Source organism: Tympanuchus pallidicinctus, unplaced genomic scaffold, assembly GCF_026119805.1.
Source record: "Tympanuchus pallidicinctus isolate F22 unplaced genomic scaffold, pur_lepc_1.0 scaffold1, whole genome shotgun sequence".
NCBI classification, from domain to species: domain Eukaryota; kingdom Metazoa; phylum Chordata; class Aves; order Galliformes; family Phasianidae; genus Tympanuchus; species Tympanuchus pallidicinctus.
This window is the reverse complement of record NW_026294618.1, coordinates 72,132,792-72,148,298: the sequence shown is the minus strand read 5'-3', so window position 1 is coordinate 72,148,298 and position 15,507 is coordinate 72,132,792. Positions and strand designations below refer to the sequence as shown.

The window sequence follows — 15,507 nt, the reverse complement described above, 5'->3', positions numbered from 1 at the left end:
CAAAGCAACCCCACCAGCTAGGGGACGGGGTCGAAGCGCTGGAACTTCATCAGACCGCCGCAGCACTCACCGACCTCCTCAGACCCTGCCCCTCTGGGCCTCGTGGGGTCCCGGGGCTGCTCCCCCCTCTCAGAACCGCCCTTGGCCCGCCCCCTGCCCGCACTTATAGCGGCGGGGCCACGCCGCCGTGTCGGGAGCCGTCAGGATGGGCGTCGGATCGCGCTGTCCGCCCTGCGCGCTGCTGGCTTTGGCGCTGCCTTTGGCGCTGCCCGCGGAGCTGCTGCTGCCGCACGGCGCCGATCGCGGGGATGCGGCGCTGGAGCCCGGCGACGACGCGCGCTCGGCGGCGCTGGAGCTGGGCACGGCGCTGCGCTTCTACGGCGCTGCCGTCCGCTCCCTCTACGTGAGTGCGGACGGGGGGTGGGGGGGCTGAGCTGTTGGCTGCGGAGTACCGAGCGCTCGCTGCCTCTCGCTGTAGCCCCGGCGCGGGCGGGCGGCGGTCCGCAGAACGACGCGTGCGGTTCCCGTCCAGGACGAGCGCCGTCCGCAGGCACGCTGCGTGCAGCCGGCACCTTCTTGTGCTTCGAGCACGCCGAGGTCGCTGAGCTACCGCCGCTGCTCGCAGCCCCAGCATGGAGGGAGAGCCAGAGGCTGCAAGCCGACCCCGTCGCGCGCCCGCACGGCAGCGCTGTGGTGCGCGAGGGGCTCGCGGAGGCGTCGGCTCCTGAGGGCGGGGTTGAAAGCGTTGGCTACAGTGAAGCGAGGCCGATGGTTGGGACCGATCCTAATGGACGTGTTTGAGAAAGTCGGCACCTTTCAGTTCCCGTGCTTGCAAAGTGCAAGACCCCCACGTGGCCGCGGTCATTCAAGGTTGGGTGTAGTTCCCACGTGCTCGAGTCTGTGCCGAAAGATTGAAGGACTCGGGCTGTGCCTCTGTCTGAAGTGGGTGCTGTGACTTGAGGCTGGTGGTGAAGATGAAGGGTGGACACGTGAGGGGTGTCCGGCCTCCAGTTTGTCCCCGAGTTCATGGCCTTGCCTGCCAGGCTCTTGGCTGGGTCATTGATTGTCCAGCTCACATGGATATGCTCTTTTCAAGGCACAGACGTGTTCTTGGAAGGTAGGGGAGCGACCTGTGTGTCAGGCATTGAGATAATAGCAGTGATATGTCAGATAAACAACACAGAGGGGACAGAGCTCCCAAAGAGCAGCACGTTGGGTAACACCACTGGGTTTCCTCAGCTTGGTGATCTCGGTATGGGCCTGTGGTGTGCCCAGGGATTTTGGATTGGAACCATGTGGGTGCAGAGGCCATTCCAGAATGAGTTTTTGGGCCCTTTTAGCATGATTGCTTGGGCACATCTGATCAGCAGAGGTGTTTTAGGATCAGTCTGCGTGCTATCAGGAGGCTTTTATCTCACGTTTAATCTGTCACAAGTATTGCTCAGTGGAAGCAGAAAATGTATGGGGTGGAGAAAGGAGTCTGCGTGTCATGAAAGGTACTGAGCAGCCTTACATGCATCTCCAGAGAGCACAGTTTATTATATGCTGCTAGTGAGTGCTTACTGAGCTCTGTGATGTTATTCAGTAAGCAGAATTTTCTCAAGGGTTTCTAGCAGTCAGTGAATATTACCAAGTTCATAAATTAAAGTATGGTATAAAAAGCATATATACAGTACACAAAAGATGTTTTTCATAAGATTTGAGTTTTCAGGATGAAGTACATATTTCTGTACGATTCTGCATGATAAAATCATGCTTGTTTTTTACAACTTTCATTTTCATTTGGTTGAAAACATTCATGGATTATTGGATTCTTCCTATTTTCCCAGCAGCTGGGGAGCCAGGCTGTTACCTCTACATGCAGATAAAAAGGCAAAGACCTCTGAGGAACAATTGTTTGTTATCAGTGTGTCATAAAATCTCCACAACGAAACTCTTTTCATGGCAGGCAGAGAGAATGTTTATTTAACATAAGTTGAAACACGAGACTTTCACATACTCTATTTTTCTATGAGAGCTCTATATGCTGAATCCTATTGCTAGCCCATTCTGACCTATTTGTTTTTATAACACACTTCTGTTCAGACTTTTCCAGTTCACAGTGGAGCTCACAGCTGTGGAAAAGCTGAAAGACTGGAAGTGACTTCTTTTTAGGGAGGAATCAGAGTCCATTAAGTCAAGCTTGGTGCAATTTGTTAATTTTTGAGCTGCTTAAGTTAATCATTAGTCATGTTTTAATTAGAAAGTTTTACTGATTTAAATCTACTGACCCTGCTTTATACGAATAAATTCAATTGCTAAGCTCTTTATTTTTTTATTTTTTTCCTCAGAAGTATTCATATCCTTAAAAAGCCTCCTAACTGGACAGGGAAAAAATGCCATTTGTCTGAAACTTTTTTTGCTACCCACTTTTTCTTTCGGTAGAAGTACTTTGTTGCTTCTTACGTCTTTCTCCTCACTTAATTTCTCAAGATAGGCCTGTGATAGACTGTGTAATTTGTTCTGCTACAGATCATGAACATATGTCAGCTATGCATGTAATCCAGAAGTTTAACATGCTAAAAATAAATCTGTGTTAGTTCCTGTCCATTCAAACAGAATTATACCCTAAAAGGAAAGATGTACTCTACAGCTGGCCTTTAGAAAATGCCCACCTGGTGCCTTTTTTTTCCCCTCTTCCTATTGATGAGAATGATCAGAGAATCACAGAACAGGTGGGTTGGAGGAGACCTCTGGGGATCAGTGAGTCCAGCCCCCTGCCAAAGCAGCTTTCCCACAGCAGGTTGCAATCATGCTTTAATAAAATCCAGTGTTTATTCTAAATTACCTCTCTGTGTTTTGGGGTTCATGCTTTAACGTGTCAGTGTGAGCTTCAAAGAAATGGAGTTAAATCATGCAATTTGCTCTCATATTGCAAATATGTATGTACTGCTAAATGCAAAAACTAAAAACATTTTTTAGTTATGATGAATGTTCTTTCTCTACATTCAGATCTCTTCACAAAGTGCTCAGCCAGTGTATTTATTTTCATCTAATAGCTTGCAAATGTTTTCTTGGTGATAGAGTGCTAGCAACCAAACATTCTCCTTAACATTTAGACCTGAACCATCTCTCATTTATAAAGTAGAAACACAAAATGAGAATGGCTAGTATTTTTGTCTCCGCTGCATTAAATTACTTAATACTTAATTAATACTTAATTTCAGTTTTCTAGCACAGTAGGAAATAGAAGTGTACCCCCAAAGGATGAAAAGAGGAAGACCAAACCTTAGGTCATTTCTCATGATCTCTATTTTGTTCAGTGACATTAACTAGTCCTGGTTGTGTTTTCTCTTAATGTTACTTTAAATGCCACTGTAGGTGGGGGACCATGCAGTCTTGCACGCACCAGATGTGATGAAGAGCAAAGAGTTTGTATGAAATATTTCAAACACAAGTCATCCATCTGAGCAGTGGGAGTAGGGGTGCTTGCATGCATAAGCAAGAAGAAAGAGGAAAACTTTAACTTGACTCTAAATTCTGACTTTAAAGATGGAACATGTCTTCTTGCTGTTGCCTTAGCGAGCAAATTAGCCTAGGGGTCTTCATCTGAAGGACAAATTACGTAGCAAAGAAATTGGGTCAGATTTGGCCATATGTCCCAATGTAAGAACTAGGGACCATGAAAGGAAGCAGGGAATCAGACTGAAAACAAACAAAGTAGGAGAGACGTCAGGGTATGAGTCATGGATCTGCAAAATTCCTTTTTAAAGGATTTTGTGGAAGCACGATGTTTAGATATGTGGAAAGGAAGACTTAACAAATACTTGAAGGCAACCCACTGAGGATGAGCCAAAGCATAGGGAATCCCTTCAGCTGCGTGTGGATGGAGGTTGACTGGAGAAGTGCATCTGGACCCTTCTCTTGTTCTTCTGAACCTGAAAGCCAGCAGGTGCAGTCTGGTACAGGCTGCTGGGCTGGGTGGCCTTGTAGCCCAAGCTGCTGTAGGCATTAACACACCCATCAAACATTCATAAAGACCATTTAGTGTTATAACTGTCTTAAATGTGTGAGAAGGTCTGATGGTGGTTTATTTTTCTGGGACACACAGTGAGTGAGAGAAACGTTTGGGAGGTGGCTGTTTTTAGCGTCACATCCTGTGATGTTGGCTTTGGGACTTCTGCCCCATGTTGGGTTGTTTGCATGTGTGGCAGCAGCTCTGGAGCTGTAAATGCCTGGCTTCATGCAGCTGGTATAACCTGCCTTGCTACTAGGTCTGTATCTTCAGACCAAGAGTTTCACTTTTATTTAATACCCTTTAGGTTTTTTTGTTTGCTTGTTTGTTTTTTCCCAAGTAAGAGACAGTCTTCCACAGTACAGTGGCAGGGCAGTCTGCTGTAAGGGAATTTACAGGGTGTCCCATATCTGCTACAGAAAAGAATCACTACTTAACCAAATAAAGTAACTCAGTTGCTTCACCTTTCCTGTCCTCAGTCACACCATTGTGAAACTGCTCTACAGGAGTAGCAGCTAAAAGAGAGAGAAACTTTTGGCCACCCCAAACACAAGACTAACTTCAGACTCAATTTCTTTTAGAAATGCAATGGAAAGTGTTGTGATCTAGATCACACAGATATGGAGGACAATCACTGTAAGCAGTATTTATCTTACAATATCATTTTTTTAGGTTGCCACAAATGGGATTATTGCAGTCAATGAACCTAAGGATGAAGAAAAATATCTTGGCCAATTCCCAGTCAGTTTTGGAGCTATTGCTCCTTTTATGGCTGATCTGGATACGACAGATGGACGTGGAAATGTTTATTACAGAGAAGATTCATCCTCAGATGTCTTACAACTGGCATCAGACTATATCAAAGGGGGGTTTCCTGAGGCTGCGTTTGATCCCAGCAGTGTTGTTATTGTTACCTGGAAGCTCGTGGCTCCGTACCAGGGACCTGGAGAAGATCTTACTTTGGAAGAAAAGGTGAATATAAATGAGAGCTCTAAGACGTATTGGATGCATGTCCAGCTGATGTGTAACACTGTTTTCTACTGTTTTGAAGACAAGTTCCTTTGTGTTTAAATTAGTCTAGCACCGTTTAGAATGAGTTCTTTAGTTGAAAAGACTGTAACTGAACACAAGCTTCTACAAGTTTTCATTCGGAAGAAAACACTTGAAACTTAGTATCTGACTTATTTGTATTTCCTGACATTGCCGTGCTTTAAATGTTAATTGTGATGGGATAATAACTGAAATATTGGGCTATCTCCTGCCTTCCATCTGTGGAACATTGTCCTTTTTGCTTGCGTTGTTCAACAGACTCTGAAGTCATTTTGACACCAAACATTTTGACACCCGATAAAGACTAACAGGAACTTCAGTCTGTGCATCTGTTTTGGAAAGATGACCCTGTATTCAGAAAGTCTCATACTTTCTAGCTAGTATTGAATGAAGAAGCAGTTAAGGGATTCTCTTCGTATTACTTGCAATCCATTTTCTCTTTCAGAATCATATTAGATGCTGTTCAGCAGGGATCTCATAGAGACAAACTATACATTATAATTGTCCCAACTGATGGGCCTGCTCGCAATGGATAAAGCTGAGAACATTATCACAATTTAGAAATCTTGTTTTGTCAGGGATTAATTTCTTGCACCTAACTTGACACAACCATTGTTTTCACAGTAATGACTCTGCACGGTTGTAGCAATGAATAGCTGATATCTGAGCTATAGTCTTGATGGTTCCCACACTTTGTAGGAGCTTTTGGACAGCAAAAGGCAATTGCTGCAATGTGGAAGTTGAACTTTTTTCTTTTTCTTTTTTTTTTTGTAATATTCTGTTTACCAATACATTCATGTCAATTTTCTACATATTTTCAGTTACTTTAGTTTAGCACTTCTTTTTTTTTTTTTTTTTTTAAGACCACAATAAAGCATGCAATGCATGTAATTGAGCTTAGAAATGTTATGTTGTAGGCAGCCTCTATGGCTGAGAGATTTAACATACTTTTGGTAATGCTTTCTGCTTAATGTTTATGCATGCTGACTGTAAAACTGCTTCAACAGAACATGAACTTGATAATATTGATATTTTATTTTTTTTTCCCTTGTAAAGTACATGATGTATTCATTATGTGTTACAGAAATTCAAATGTCTTTGTGTTTAAAAAAAAAAAAAAGTTATTTTATTGTCTGTCTTGACTGTTTTTCCATGAGTAAAAGGATTTATTTTTTTTTCCACAGAGGAACACATTCCAGGCTGTTTTAGCCTCTTCTGACTCCAGTTCCTATGCTATTTTCCTTTACCCAGAAGATGGTTTGCAGTTCTATAGTGCGTACTCAAAGAATAATGATGGAAAGATTCCTGCAATGGTTGGCTTTAGTCAGGCCTCCACAAACTACTACTTTTGGGAAAATCCAGGATCCTACAATGTTATTGCTAATGATGAAGACAGCATTAGAAACTTGCACGAGTATGTTTTTTTGTTTGTTTTAATTTATCAAGAAAGTGTCAAGGAGTTGCATGTTTTTCTGAATTGTGTCATGACTCAGAAGGAGATAGTAAGATTCCATTAGCCATTGCATAAGAAATGTCCTAAGTCTGCTGCTGATACTCATCATCTTGAATAACATAGGGACTTTGGTGTAATTTGTCAAAACTCCGTAGTTCCATTGCCACTGGTAGGAGCTGCTAAAAATGGACCTTATGAAATTGGACCACTTCAGACTTTAATTCTTAATACTGTGTCATATGAACTCTTTTTTTGTGGGGAAAAAATAAATGAGCAATAAGGAAAGGGAGTGGGTTAGAAAGTTCTAACAGGTATTAGCAAGATTTTTGTGACTCAAGTATCTCCTACTGTTTCCACCTCTGCAGAAAAAAATGCTGTCCAAACTATCAGTGGTGATTTATAGTTGAATGAACTGTATGTGGTGTGTAGTGTTATGTAGATAAGGTAATCATAGAATAATAGAATCATAGAATGGCCTGGGTTGAAAAGGACCACAATGATCATCGAGTTTCAACCCCCCTGCTGTGTGCAGGGTCACCAACCACCAGATCAGGCTGCCCAGAGCCACATCCAGCCTGGCCTTGAATGCCTGCAGGGATGGGGCATCCACAGCCTCCTTGGGCAACCTGTTCCAGTGTGTCACCACCCTCTGTGTGAATAACTTCCTCCTAATATCTAACCTAAATCTCCCCTGTCTCAGTTTAAGATCATGCAATCAATTGTTTTTCCTGATATTTCTAAGTGAAGAACAGCATTTTGTGTATGATAGGAGTACCACAAAACATGCGTTTGACCTTTTTTTGATTTGGCCTGTGATTTCTCTGACAGAAGCAGCAATGCTGGGAGACGAGGTGTCTGGGTGTTCGAGATTGGTAGCTCATCTGACACTATTGTGCCTGCCAAGGTCAGCAATGTTCTAGCGAGCCTAGAGCCCAGTGAAGAAGACCAGGAGTTGACTTCAAAACCATTCGTGTCAGACTATGGCTCCACTGAAATAAGACCACAGTATGTCACCAGTAGCACGGACAGTACAGAAGAGGATCAGCATGTTACATACAGTGTTCCTCAGTTAGCTGTGGAAGACTTTATAACTTCATACCAAGATGTAACAGGAACACCTTCGACTGAATCTTTTTATCGTCATCGAGAATTCCCAACAGCAAAAGCTCCACCTCGCCAGTTCCCAGCCCAGCAGTTCCCCCCACAAGGACCCCAGGTCATAGATGTGGAAGAATTTGATGAAACTGGAATAGGTAAGGTCTTTTATAAAGCTTGGATTGTTCTAATACAGACAGGAAGCAAGAAGATTCAGATTTTCAGATGTGACATTCTGGGTACCTTTAACAATTTTGTGTCATTCATTTGGGAGAGCTTATCTTGAATGTCACCTCAGACTCATCCTGCCAGTCTAGTAAAATAGTCCTGCAGTCTGGCTCACAGGAGAGAAGATTCACAGTGACTGTGGAACCTGATTCTCTCCTAAGGAAAGCTTCCATAGGGATAATGGTATTCCTGATGTTGACGTGTTCTTAGTGGGGACTGATTTTTGTGTCTTTCATCCAAGACTGTTGTTTAACTTATGATCTGACCTTTAATATCTTAAGTAATTGGTTGTTCCCAGTAAAGATTTTATGATCATTTTTACTGAAACCTGGCTTTTTTCCTTTCACTGTGAGTTAATGAATTCAGGTGATTTAATAAAGGTTGAGGACAGCAATTGCTGTAAAAATCATTTGCTGGTGTAAGGCTGCATGGCCTCAATTTTTGCAGTGGCAGAATTAGCAATTCTAACTTGCAAGGAAGTGTTTATAGAAAGTTCAAAGCAGTGTGGCCGACTACCCAGGTCCTGTTTCTTGAAATAGATGGCTATTTCCATTTAATAATAGGATGGGCCAACTAGGATTACCGTGAGTTTGGTGCGTATTCCTGGGTCCTTTACTGATGCTCTTTGTTCTGAAGTTGAAAAGGCTCCTTTTTGTTTTGGTTTGGAAGCAAGCATAAGTTAAAATGATCATCTGCTAGTGTCATCATGACTGTTTGAATGCTCTGTATTAATAGAGGTATAATAAGCATTTAGTATACATGTCTGGTGTTTTCTACAGTGTTCCGCTACCACACAGACGTCCAACAGACCTGTGCTAACAATCGCCACCAGTGTTCTGTTCATGCTATTTGCAAAGATTACCCCAATGGATTTTGTTGCAGTTGTATTGCTGGATACAAAGGAAATGGCAGACAATGTGTAGCAGAAGGTAACTTTTCTGAAAATTGGGTGCACATGCAGCTACTACACTTGATGTTCTTGAATAAGGCAACCTATTTTCATTAGTCAAAGTAAGATGTGGTTATGTGGTTTTTGGAAGAGTTATCACTAGAGATGTTTTGAAAGGTGTTTTAGGTCAGCTATACTTTCTGAGATGATGGTTTTGTATTTTTTAAATGAAGCAGACTGGTTTAAGTAGCCAAGTATATGAACTATGCAACTTTCTAGGAAAAAAAAGTTATTCTATAACTGAAATAATTTCATAATATAGCATCCAATGTTACCGTTAGAATTAGTTGTGAAGTTCTGGTGTTTTAAAATCTAATATAGTCCCCCACTCTAGAAAGGGCTGTCTAAAGGGGATGAACAAATTAACTCTGATTATCAATAAAGAGCATGGCTCCTCTTTGTCTGAGTCTTAAGCTTCTTTGCTGAAGGGCTAATCTGCCAGATTTTTGTTAGATACCCATTTAAACTTTGTTCCTGTGTAAGATCCATAAAGGAATTTCTTGTGTATACACTTGTAATCCTTGTAGTGACTTGACTCGGAATATAGATGCATTTCAACAGCTGAACTAGCTGACTGCAAACTTTGTGTTGTATAAAGAAGGGAAGCAAAACCTACTACACAGCTTTCAGTTCATAAAGCTGAGTTTTTCAGAGAAAGAAAAGGATTGAAGGTAATGCAACCTGAATTTGTATGCATTTAGAAAACTATATGGAAGAAAAATAGTAAACCAAAGTAATTACTTCAGTAAAACACTGACAGTCTTCTAACAAATTTTCTTTGAAGGCAGATAGTCTGATTGCTCTGGTCCCCTAGTAGTGTTAGGCTTCTAGTATGGAATGAGCAAATCTACATTCAGTAGGTATTGATACGAAGTGTGATTGTGCTACTGTAAGAGATACTGTAATAGCATGATCTCTTTATAGAGTTGTCTTTGGAGGAAAAATTGTTAATGAGGATAAAGGGTACTTTTGGAGGCAATTTTGACTGCTTAACTAATGACAATACACATGTAACCAAGCTAACACTGTCTGTAGAGAGTTTCTTGTCTGCTGAATTCAGTTGGCATTTTTTTGCCATTCATTTTGACACTGATATCTTTGAACGGGGTGCTCTGAACTCATTCCTTGTAGAGTATTTGAGAACTGTCGTTTTGTACTGATGCATTGCACTGATTTCCCAGGTTCTCCTCAGAGGGTCAATGGGAAAGTCAAAGGACGAATCTTTGTAGGAAATAACCCCGTTCCAGTTACATTTGAGAACACCGATCTCCACTCGTATGTTGTGATGAACCATGGACGTGCCTATACTGCTATCAGCACAATCCCAGAAGCTTTGGGTTATTCTTTGCTGCCTCTTGCCTCTATTGGAGGTGTAATAGGGTGGATGTTTGCTGTGGAGCAGCAAGGATATAAAAATGGATTCAGCATTACCGGTAACTTCTTAATTTAAAATTAGGTTTAAAAAGTATGCTGTACTTTCCCTTGTCTTGAGATAAGAAATGCATATATAGAAGCAGTATCTATTTAAAATAGATAAAATAGATAAAATAGATAAAAATCTATTTAATCTGAGTTGAAAATTGATTGCTTTGTTACCAAACTTCTCACTGTTTTTCTTGTTTACATATTGGGCTTTTTATCTTACAGTTTCTGCACAAGCATGTAAATTTCTTAGAGAAGAATGGATTGGCCCATTCCCATACAAGAAAGAGATTATTTAACACATACCTGATTTTTGGTTATAGAGTGCACAGAGCTGCTGAAAAACCCTGCCCCTACATTTATAAGACATCTAACATATTTATTTCCTGATTGTGCCAATGAAGCAAAGCGCAATGAAAGTCTGATCTCTTGCAGGTCTGAAATTCTTTGTAGGAGAAAATGTTGTATGAAATGCAAATAACCCTGCTAACTTATTTGAAGGAAGCCTCAGATCATAAATATAGCTTTAAAAAACTGTCCAGGGCATTATCTGTTTGTCTGTGCACTTTGATTCAAGCTGTAGGTTCGATCTGCCCTAGGAGAACACGTGTTTCTTTTTTAAATTTTATCTTTTACAACCCTATGCTATGAATTTACTTGAATGTAACTTACTGTTTGGGGATTTTAATTGTGTGTGTGTGTGTGTGTGTGTGTGTGTGTGTGTGTGTGTGTTTGAAGTTTGTTTCAGAATTTACAGCATACAATTTCACCTGGTTTTTATTTAGAAACAGATGTAGGGGATTTTTTGTTTGTTTTTAACTGCCTGCATTCTGAATAGACATATTCTTTAAAATATATAGCTCGTTTGTTGTTTTTACTAAGAGGGAAAGAGTGAATATTTTTAGCTTTTCTGAATATATTTATTTTAACTGCTTCTTCAGTTACACTCTCAGTGTAGCATATTCAGTGTTTAAGAGAGTTTCCTTATGACATTAACAATTTGTCTTTGGAAATTATTTCTGTAAGAATCCAGAATATTAACAACTAGGTTACATCAACGCTTGCTTATAGAAAATAGTTTGAATTTGATCTAGTAGAAACAGTTGTGGTGAATAGAAGGATTCAGAAACCACTATTAACTAGTTTAACTGCTTTAACCAATGCTATTTCTGTAGGTGGAGAGTTTACGCGGCAAACTGAAGTCACTTTTCTTGGCAACAATGAGAAGCTGGTTATAAAGCAGAAATTCAGTGGAATTGATGAGCATGGTCACCTTACCATCAGCACAGAAATGGAAGGCAGAGTACCTGAGGTCCCCTCTGGTGCATCAGTCCATATTGAACCTTACACTGAACTCTATCATGCCTCTAGTTCTGGTAAGATTCCATAAGAAGTAGTTGAGATGTAAGTGCACAATTCTTAGAGTGAAGGATAATCATTACCTTCTTAAATATGTGCTTGTGACTTTCAGTTTATGTAGTTTTGACTCTTAGAATTGGGTTCCAAAAGAAGGTGGATTTTGTGTGCAAATATTTCTAAACTTTCCATTGAAAAAATGTGAGTCTGAGCTGATGCTAGGTGTTCTCTTTTATTAGTCTCATTTTTTACATGGTCAGTGTAGTAGAACAAATTGCAAAGCTTTTTGTGGAGTCCAGTTCTCCAGGAGGAGTTGAACTGGGATATACCTATTTGTAGTAACGTCTGTAAATGGGCTTTAATCTTGTTCAGTGAGACCATGTAAACCAATTAGTGTTGTGTGAGCTGCACTTCAGTGACCATGCCCTATGTCTGTAACAAGCATTTATCAGTATTATTTGAGCAGAATTCGAACAACTGTCTAGAAGATTAAGAGACTCTTAATTCCATTATCAGTTTCCTCTGTTATCTCTTCAGTAATTCTGTTCCTTGTCTCAGAGATGTGGTGAGAGAGTAGTTCTTCATTTTGCCATTTACAGTGGAATATTCCTCTCTTTACTTTCCTTTTCCTGGATAATATAATGTATGTCTCAACCCAGCAAAAACGAAGTGATGTTGTAGTGTTCCTGCTGGTCAGCCAGCCCAGCCATCAAGGAGCAATAGAGAGGAAGAGCAGTAAGCAGTGCTCCTAAATGCATCTGGATATGAGAGGCAGCATTTTCCTCTAGTAGCAACCTTTGATTGTTACAGGTAGCTTAAATGGTGTGGTTGCTCCATCACTGCATTATATCTGCTGATATCTGACCTTTGTACCTGGTACTTAGCCCCTGTTGCTGCTTTGCCTGTCTTTATGAGCTGTGAAATGATAGAAGCAGCAGGAAGATTCTACTTTGTGCTGAACAACTTCAGAGATTTGGAAGAGTTGTTTGAGCAGATTCATCTAAAGGAATTTGTACGTTTCCTGAGTTAAATTTTCCTTTCATTTCCTGTCAATCCATAAATTTTAGCTGAATTTTTAAATTATGGCAGAATAAATTGTGTCCCATCCCTTACAACTGTGCTGAGCACAGAACAAGTCCAACCAAATGCCTGTTCCTTTGCCTGAAAATGGATTCGTATAGCAGTGAACAGAGATTTTTGCTTTCTGTTCTGATCTGAGTATGTTGCCATGTTGCAGTGATCACTTCGTCATCCACCAGAGAGTACACAGTCACAGAGCCTGAAAGGGATGGGGTTGCTTCCACGTACACTGGTGCCTATCAGTGGCGACAAACCATCTCCTTTGATGAATGCATTCATGATGACACTCTCCATGCTGCTCCTGCTACTCAGCAGCTCTCAGTGGACAGTATATTTGTTCTGTATAACAGAGACGAGCAAATTCTGCGTTATGCTATGAGCAATTCCATTGGCCCCATCAGTGGTATGTATGAATTCAAAGTATTTCTTTGTCGCTACTGTTATTAAAAGAATGTTTCCGTTAGTTTGCATTAGCTGAGTATTCATTAAATTAATTAGTTACATTTATTAGCAGATGTGGATCCATCAGTTAAGAAGAGAAACAAGACTGTTGCAGTTGGTGGTTATACCAGGGGAAGGGTATTTTTCTCTTCCTGAAATCCATTGAAGTTTGTGTCTAACTTCTTGAAGTACTCTCAGCGTACTAGCTTGAATATATTGCTGCTTAGAGGTGTAAAGTTGTGCCAGTTTTCTTCACTTGATACCTAGGTCCTTATTAACAATTGTTTTGTGTGTTGTCAGAGCAAAGAGCAAAAGAGGGGGAAAAACCTTTGAAAAAGCTAGTTTCTGTAGTTTATCTTGATACATGGCACAATATTTGTAAGGTAGGAAGCCTCTGAAATGTATTTTCTAGGAGAACATTCCAGACTTTTTCTGTGTCTACTGAAATCAGAATAAAAATGAAGGAGCAATAGGAAAATCCGTAACAGGTAAGTACAGAAGGGACGATACTCACTTCTGTTTGTTAAAAAAATAAAGTTCAATCAATTAAAATTAGCAAAGCAAGCTGTTAAGAATCACATTTTGAGTCTAGGTTAATTTCAGGAAGATGCTTTATCTTGGTTAGGTTTCCTTTTTTTAGTGAGTTTTGTGTGACTCTTCTTTTAAATTTTTATGGTCCTTTGCCAAAGTTACAAAAAATACCAATGACGTTGTCATCTGGGATTGATGTTTTGCATCAATCCCCTTCGTCCCAATGTAAAATAAAAAAATAAAAAAATAAAAAAAATAATTAAAAAAAGCTTTTTGCTTGTTTCATTCATGCTATAAGCAGTGTTCTCCTGGACCTTATCTGAGTCTGATTACTTGATAGAGTTGTCATGGCTAAATATGGTCTTTCTTTTCAGATGGTTCTGCTGATATTAGCCGGAATCCTTGCTACACTGGTACCCATAACTGTGACACCAATGCAGTATGTCGTGCAGGAACTGGGAATCGTTTCTCCTGTGAATGTTCGATTGGGTTCCGTGGAGATGGAAACGTTTGTTATGGTATCAGAAGATTTTCTTTAGAAAATGTGTAATTTGTTTTGCTCGGAATGTATTGACTCTCATTTTGAAGAAGATTGAGGAATCGTAGGTTAAAGGGATGTTGGAGTAGCAAAATGTGTGATTAATCACAGTCAGTAAGTTTGATTGTCTTGAAGAGTCAAACCTGGATATGTTTCGCTAGCTTACAAAGCATCTTTCCTACGTAGTTCTTCTTCTCATAAGACTTGTGGAGATTTAGCTGTAAGAAGTGCAACATTCTGTAAATTCCGGTAAATATGAGTCAACTAAGTTAAAAGTTCTTAAAGGCAGTGTGGAATGTATGCAGGGCATGGGTACCGGAACCCAATTAAATAGTCTTTTTTAGGATACGCTTTGAAAATCCCTGTTGTTCAAGTCTATTGGACCAAAGGTCCAAATACTTGTCTTGCTCTTCAGGCAAGTTTGTTTCCCAGCATTGTAAAGTGTTTCTGTTGTCTAAGATCTTCTCTTTGTAGTAACTTGGCAGGGTTTTGAGATGTAAGAGCTGCCCAAATAGTGAAAGCTCCATGTCTTTATTTGGTTATCTTCCTGGCAAGGAAATGTGTTGCTAGGTGTAGAAATCTGAACCTAAAATAAAACCGAAGATAAATCATAACCTTTACAGTATGAAGTTTCCTTCTTTTCATATTTTAGTCTCTTCTGCAAGCTCCAGGTCGTAGCATAAACTTCACAGGAGCTTTCTTGCTGGAGACCTCCAAAATTTCATTTTTTGGGTGTGGGGTACACAGCTTGCAGTAAAAAGTAGTGAAGCAGAACTTCTGCAGTTTAACTAAACTACAGATGGTGTCTGTTTTGTTGCACAGTTTAATAAAATCTTAGATCATTTTAGCTTCTGAGCTTGGGATCTGTACCTCTTACGTGTGTACGTATATTTATTAGTAGACAATTAGATTTGGAATTAATTAAAAGATTTTGCATATAAAATAATTACTGTATATATGATCTAAAATGCGTTTTAGAACCAAATTTAACGGTTATATCCCCTATGTTACTTTACTCCAGATTTTAACATAATAATACACATAAATTCTGTGTATTTGTCATTTACTGTGCTAAAGAGCAACTTCAATTTGTTAGGCTTTGATGTATGGATAACTGAAGGAGAATTCTTTCCTAAAGTTCCTAGTTATCCTGCATCTTCTTTCCCAAAGGCTTCTCCTCCGTCCCTGGTTTCCTGGCCAACTCCTCTATAAAACCTCTCCTGTGGTTTTTCTTTGTTTGTTTGTTTGTTTTTGTGCAGATTAGCTGAGGTCACAGTTAACTGAAAACTTATTTTCCGGTTGCTAATTACTTTTAAGGGGTGTAGACTATCCAAGATGTGGATTAGATACACAAGCCTGCTATTATTTAA

At 40.2% G+C, this 15,507-nt stretch overlaps 1 protein-coding gene across 3 annotated transcripts in view; it reads left to right on the top strand.

Moving 5' to 3' along the window:
- NID1 (nidogen 1) overlaps window positions 1-15,507 on the top strand; it is a 52,983-nt gene that overhangs the window by 15,768 nt on the left and 21,708 nt on the right. For 2 of the 3 annotated variants that reach the window (XM_052674105.1, XM_052674114.1), the window contains exons 2-9: window positions 4,667-4,966; window positions 6,229-6,458; window positions 7,326-7,750; window positions 8,600-8,749; window positions 9,951-10,202; window positions 11,367-11,567; window positions 12,785-13,030; window positions 13,974-14,117. In XM_052674105.1, coding sequence (XP_052530065.1) covers window positions 4,667-4,966; window positions 6,229-6,458; window positions 7,326-7,750; window positions 8,600-8,749; window positions 9,951-10,202; window positions 11,367-11,567; window positions 12,785-13,030; window positions 13,974-14,117 — 1,948 coding nt within the window. Of the gene's footprint in view, window positions 1-182; window positions 404-4,666; window positions 4,967-6,228; window positions 6,459-7,325; window positions 7,751-8,599; window positions 8,750-9,950; window positions 10,203-11,366; window positions 11,568-12,784; window positions 13,031-13,973; window positions 14,118-15,507 lie in introns of those variants that run through there. The other variant, XM_052674098.1, reaches the window with a different exon arrangement.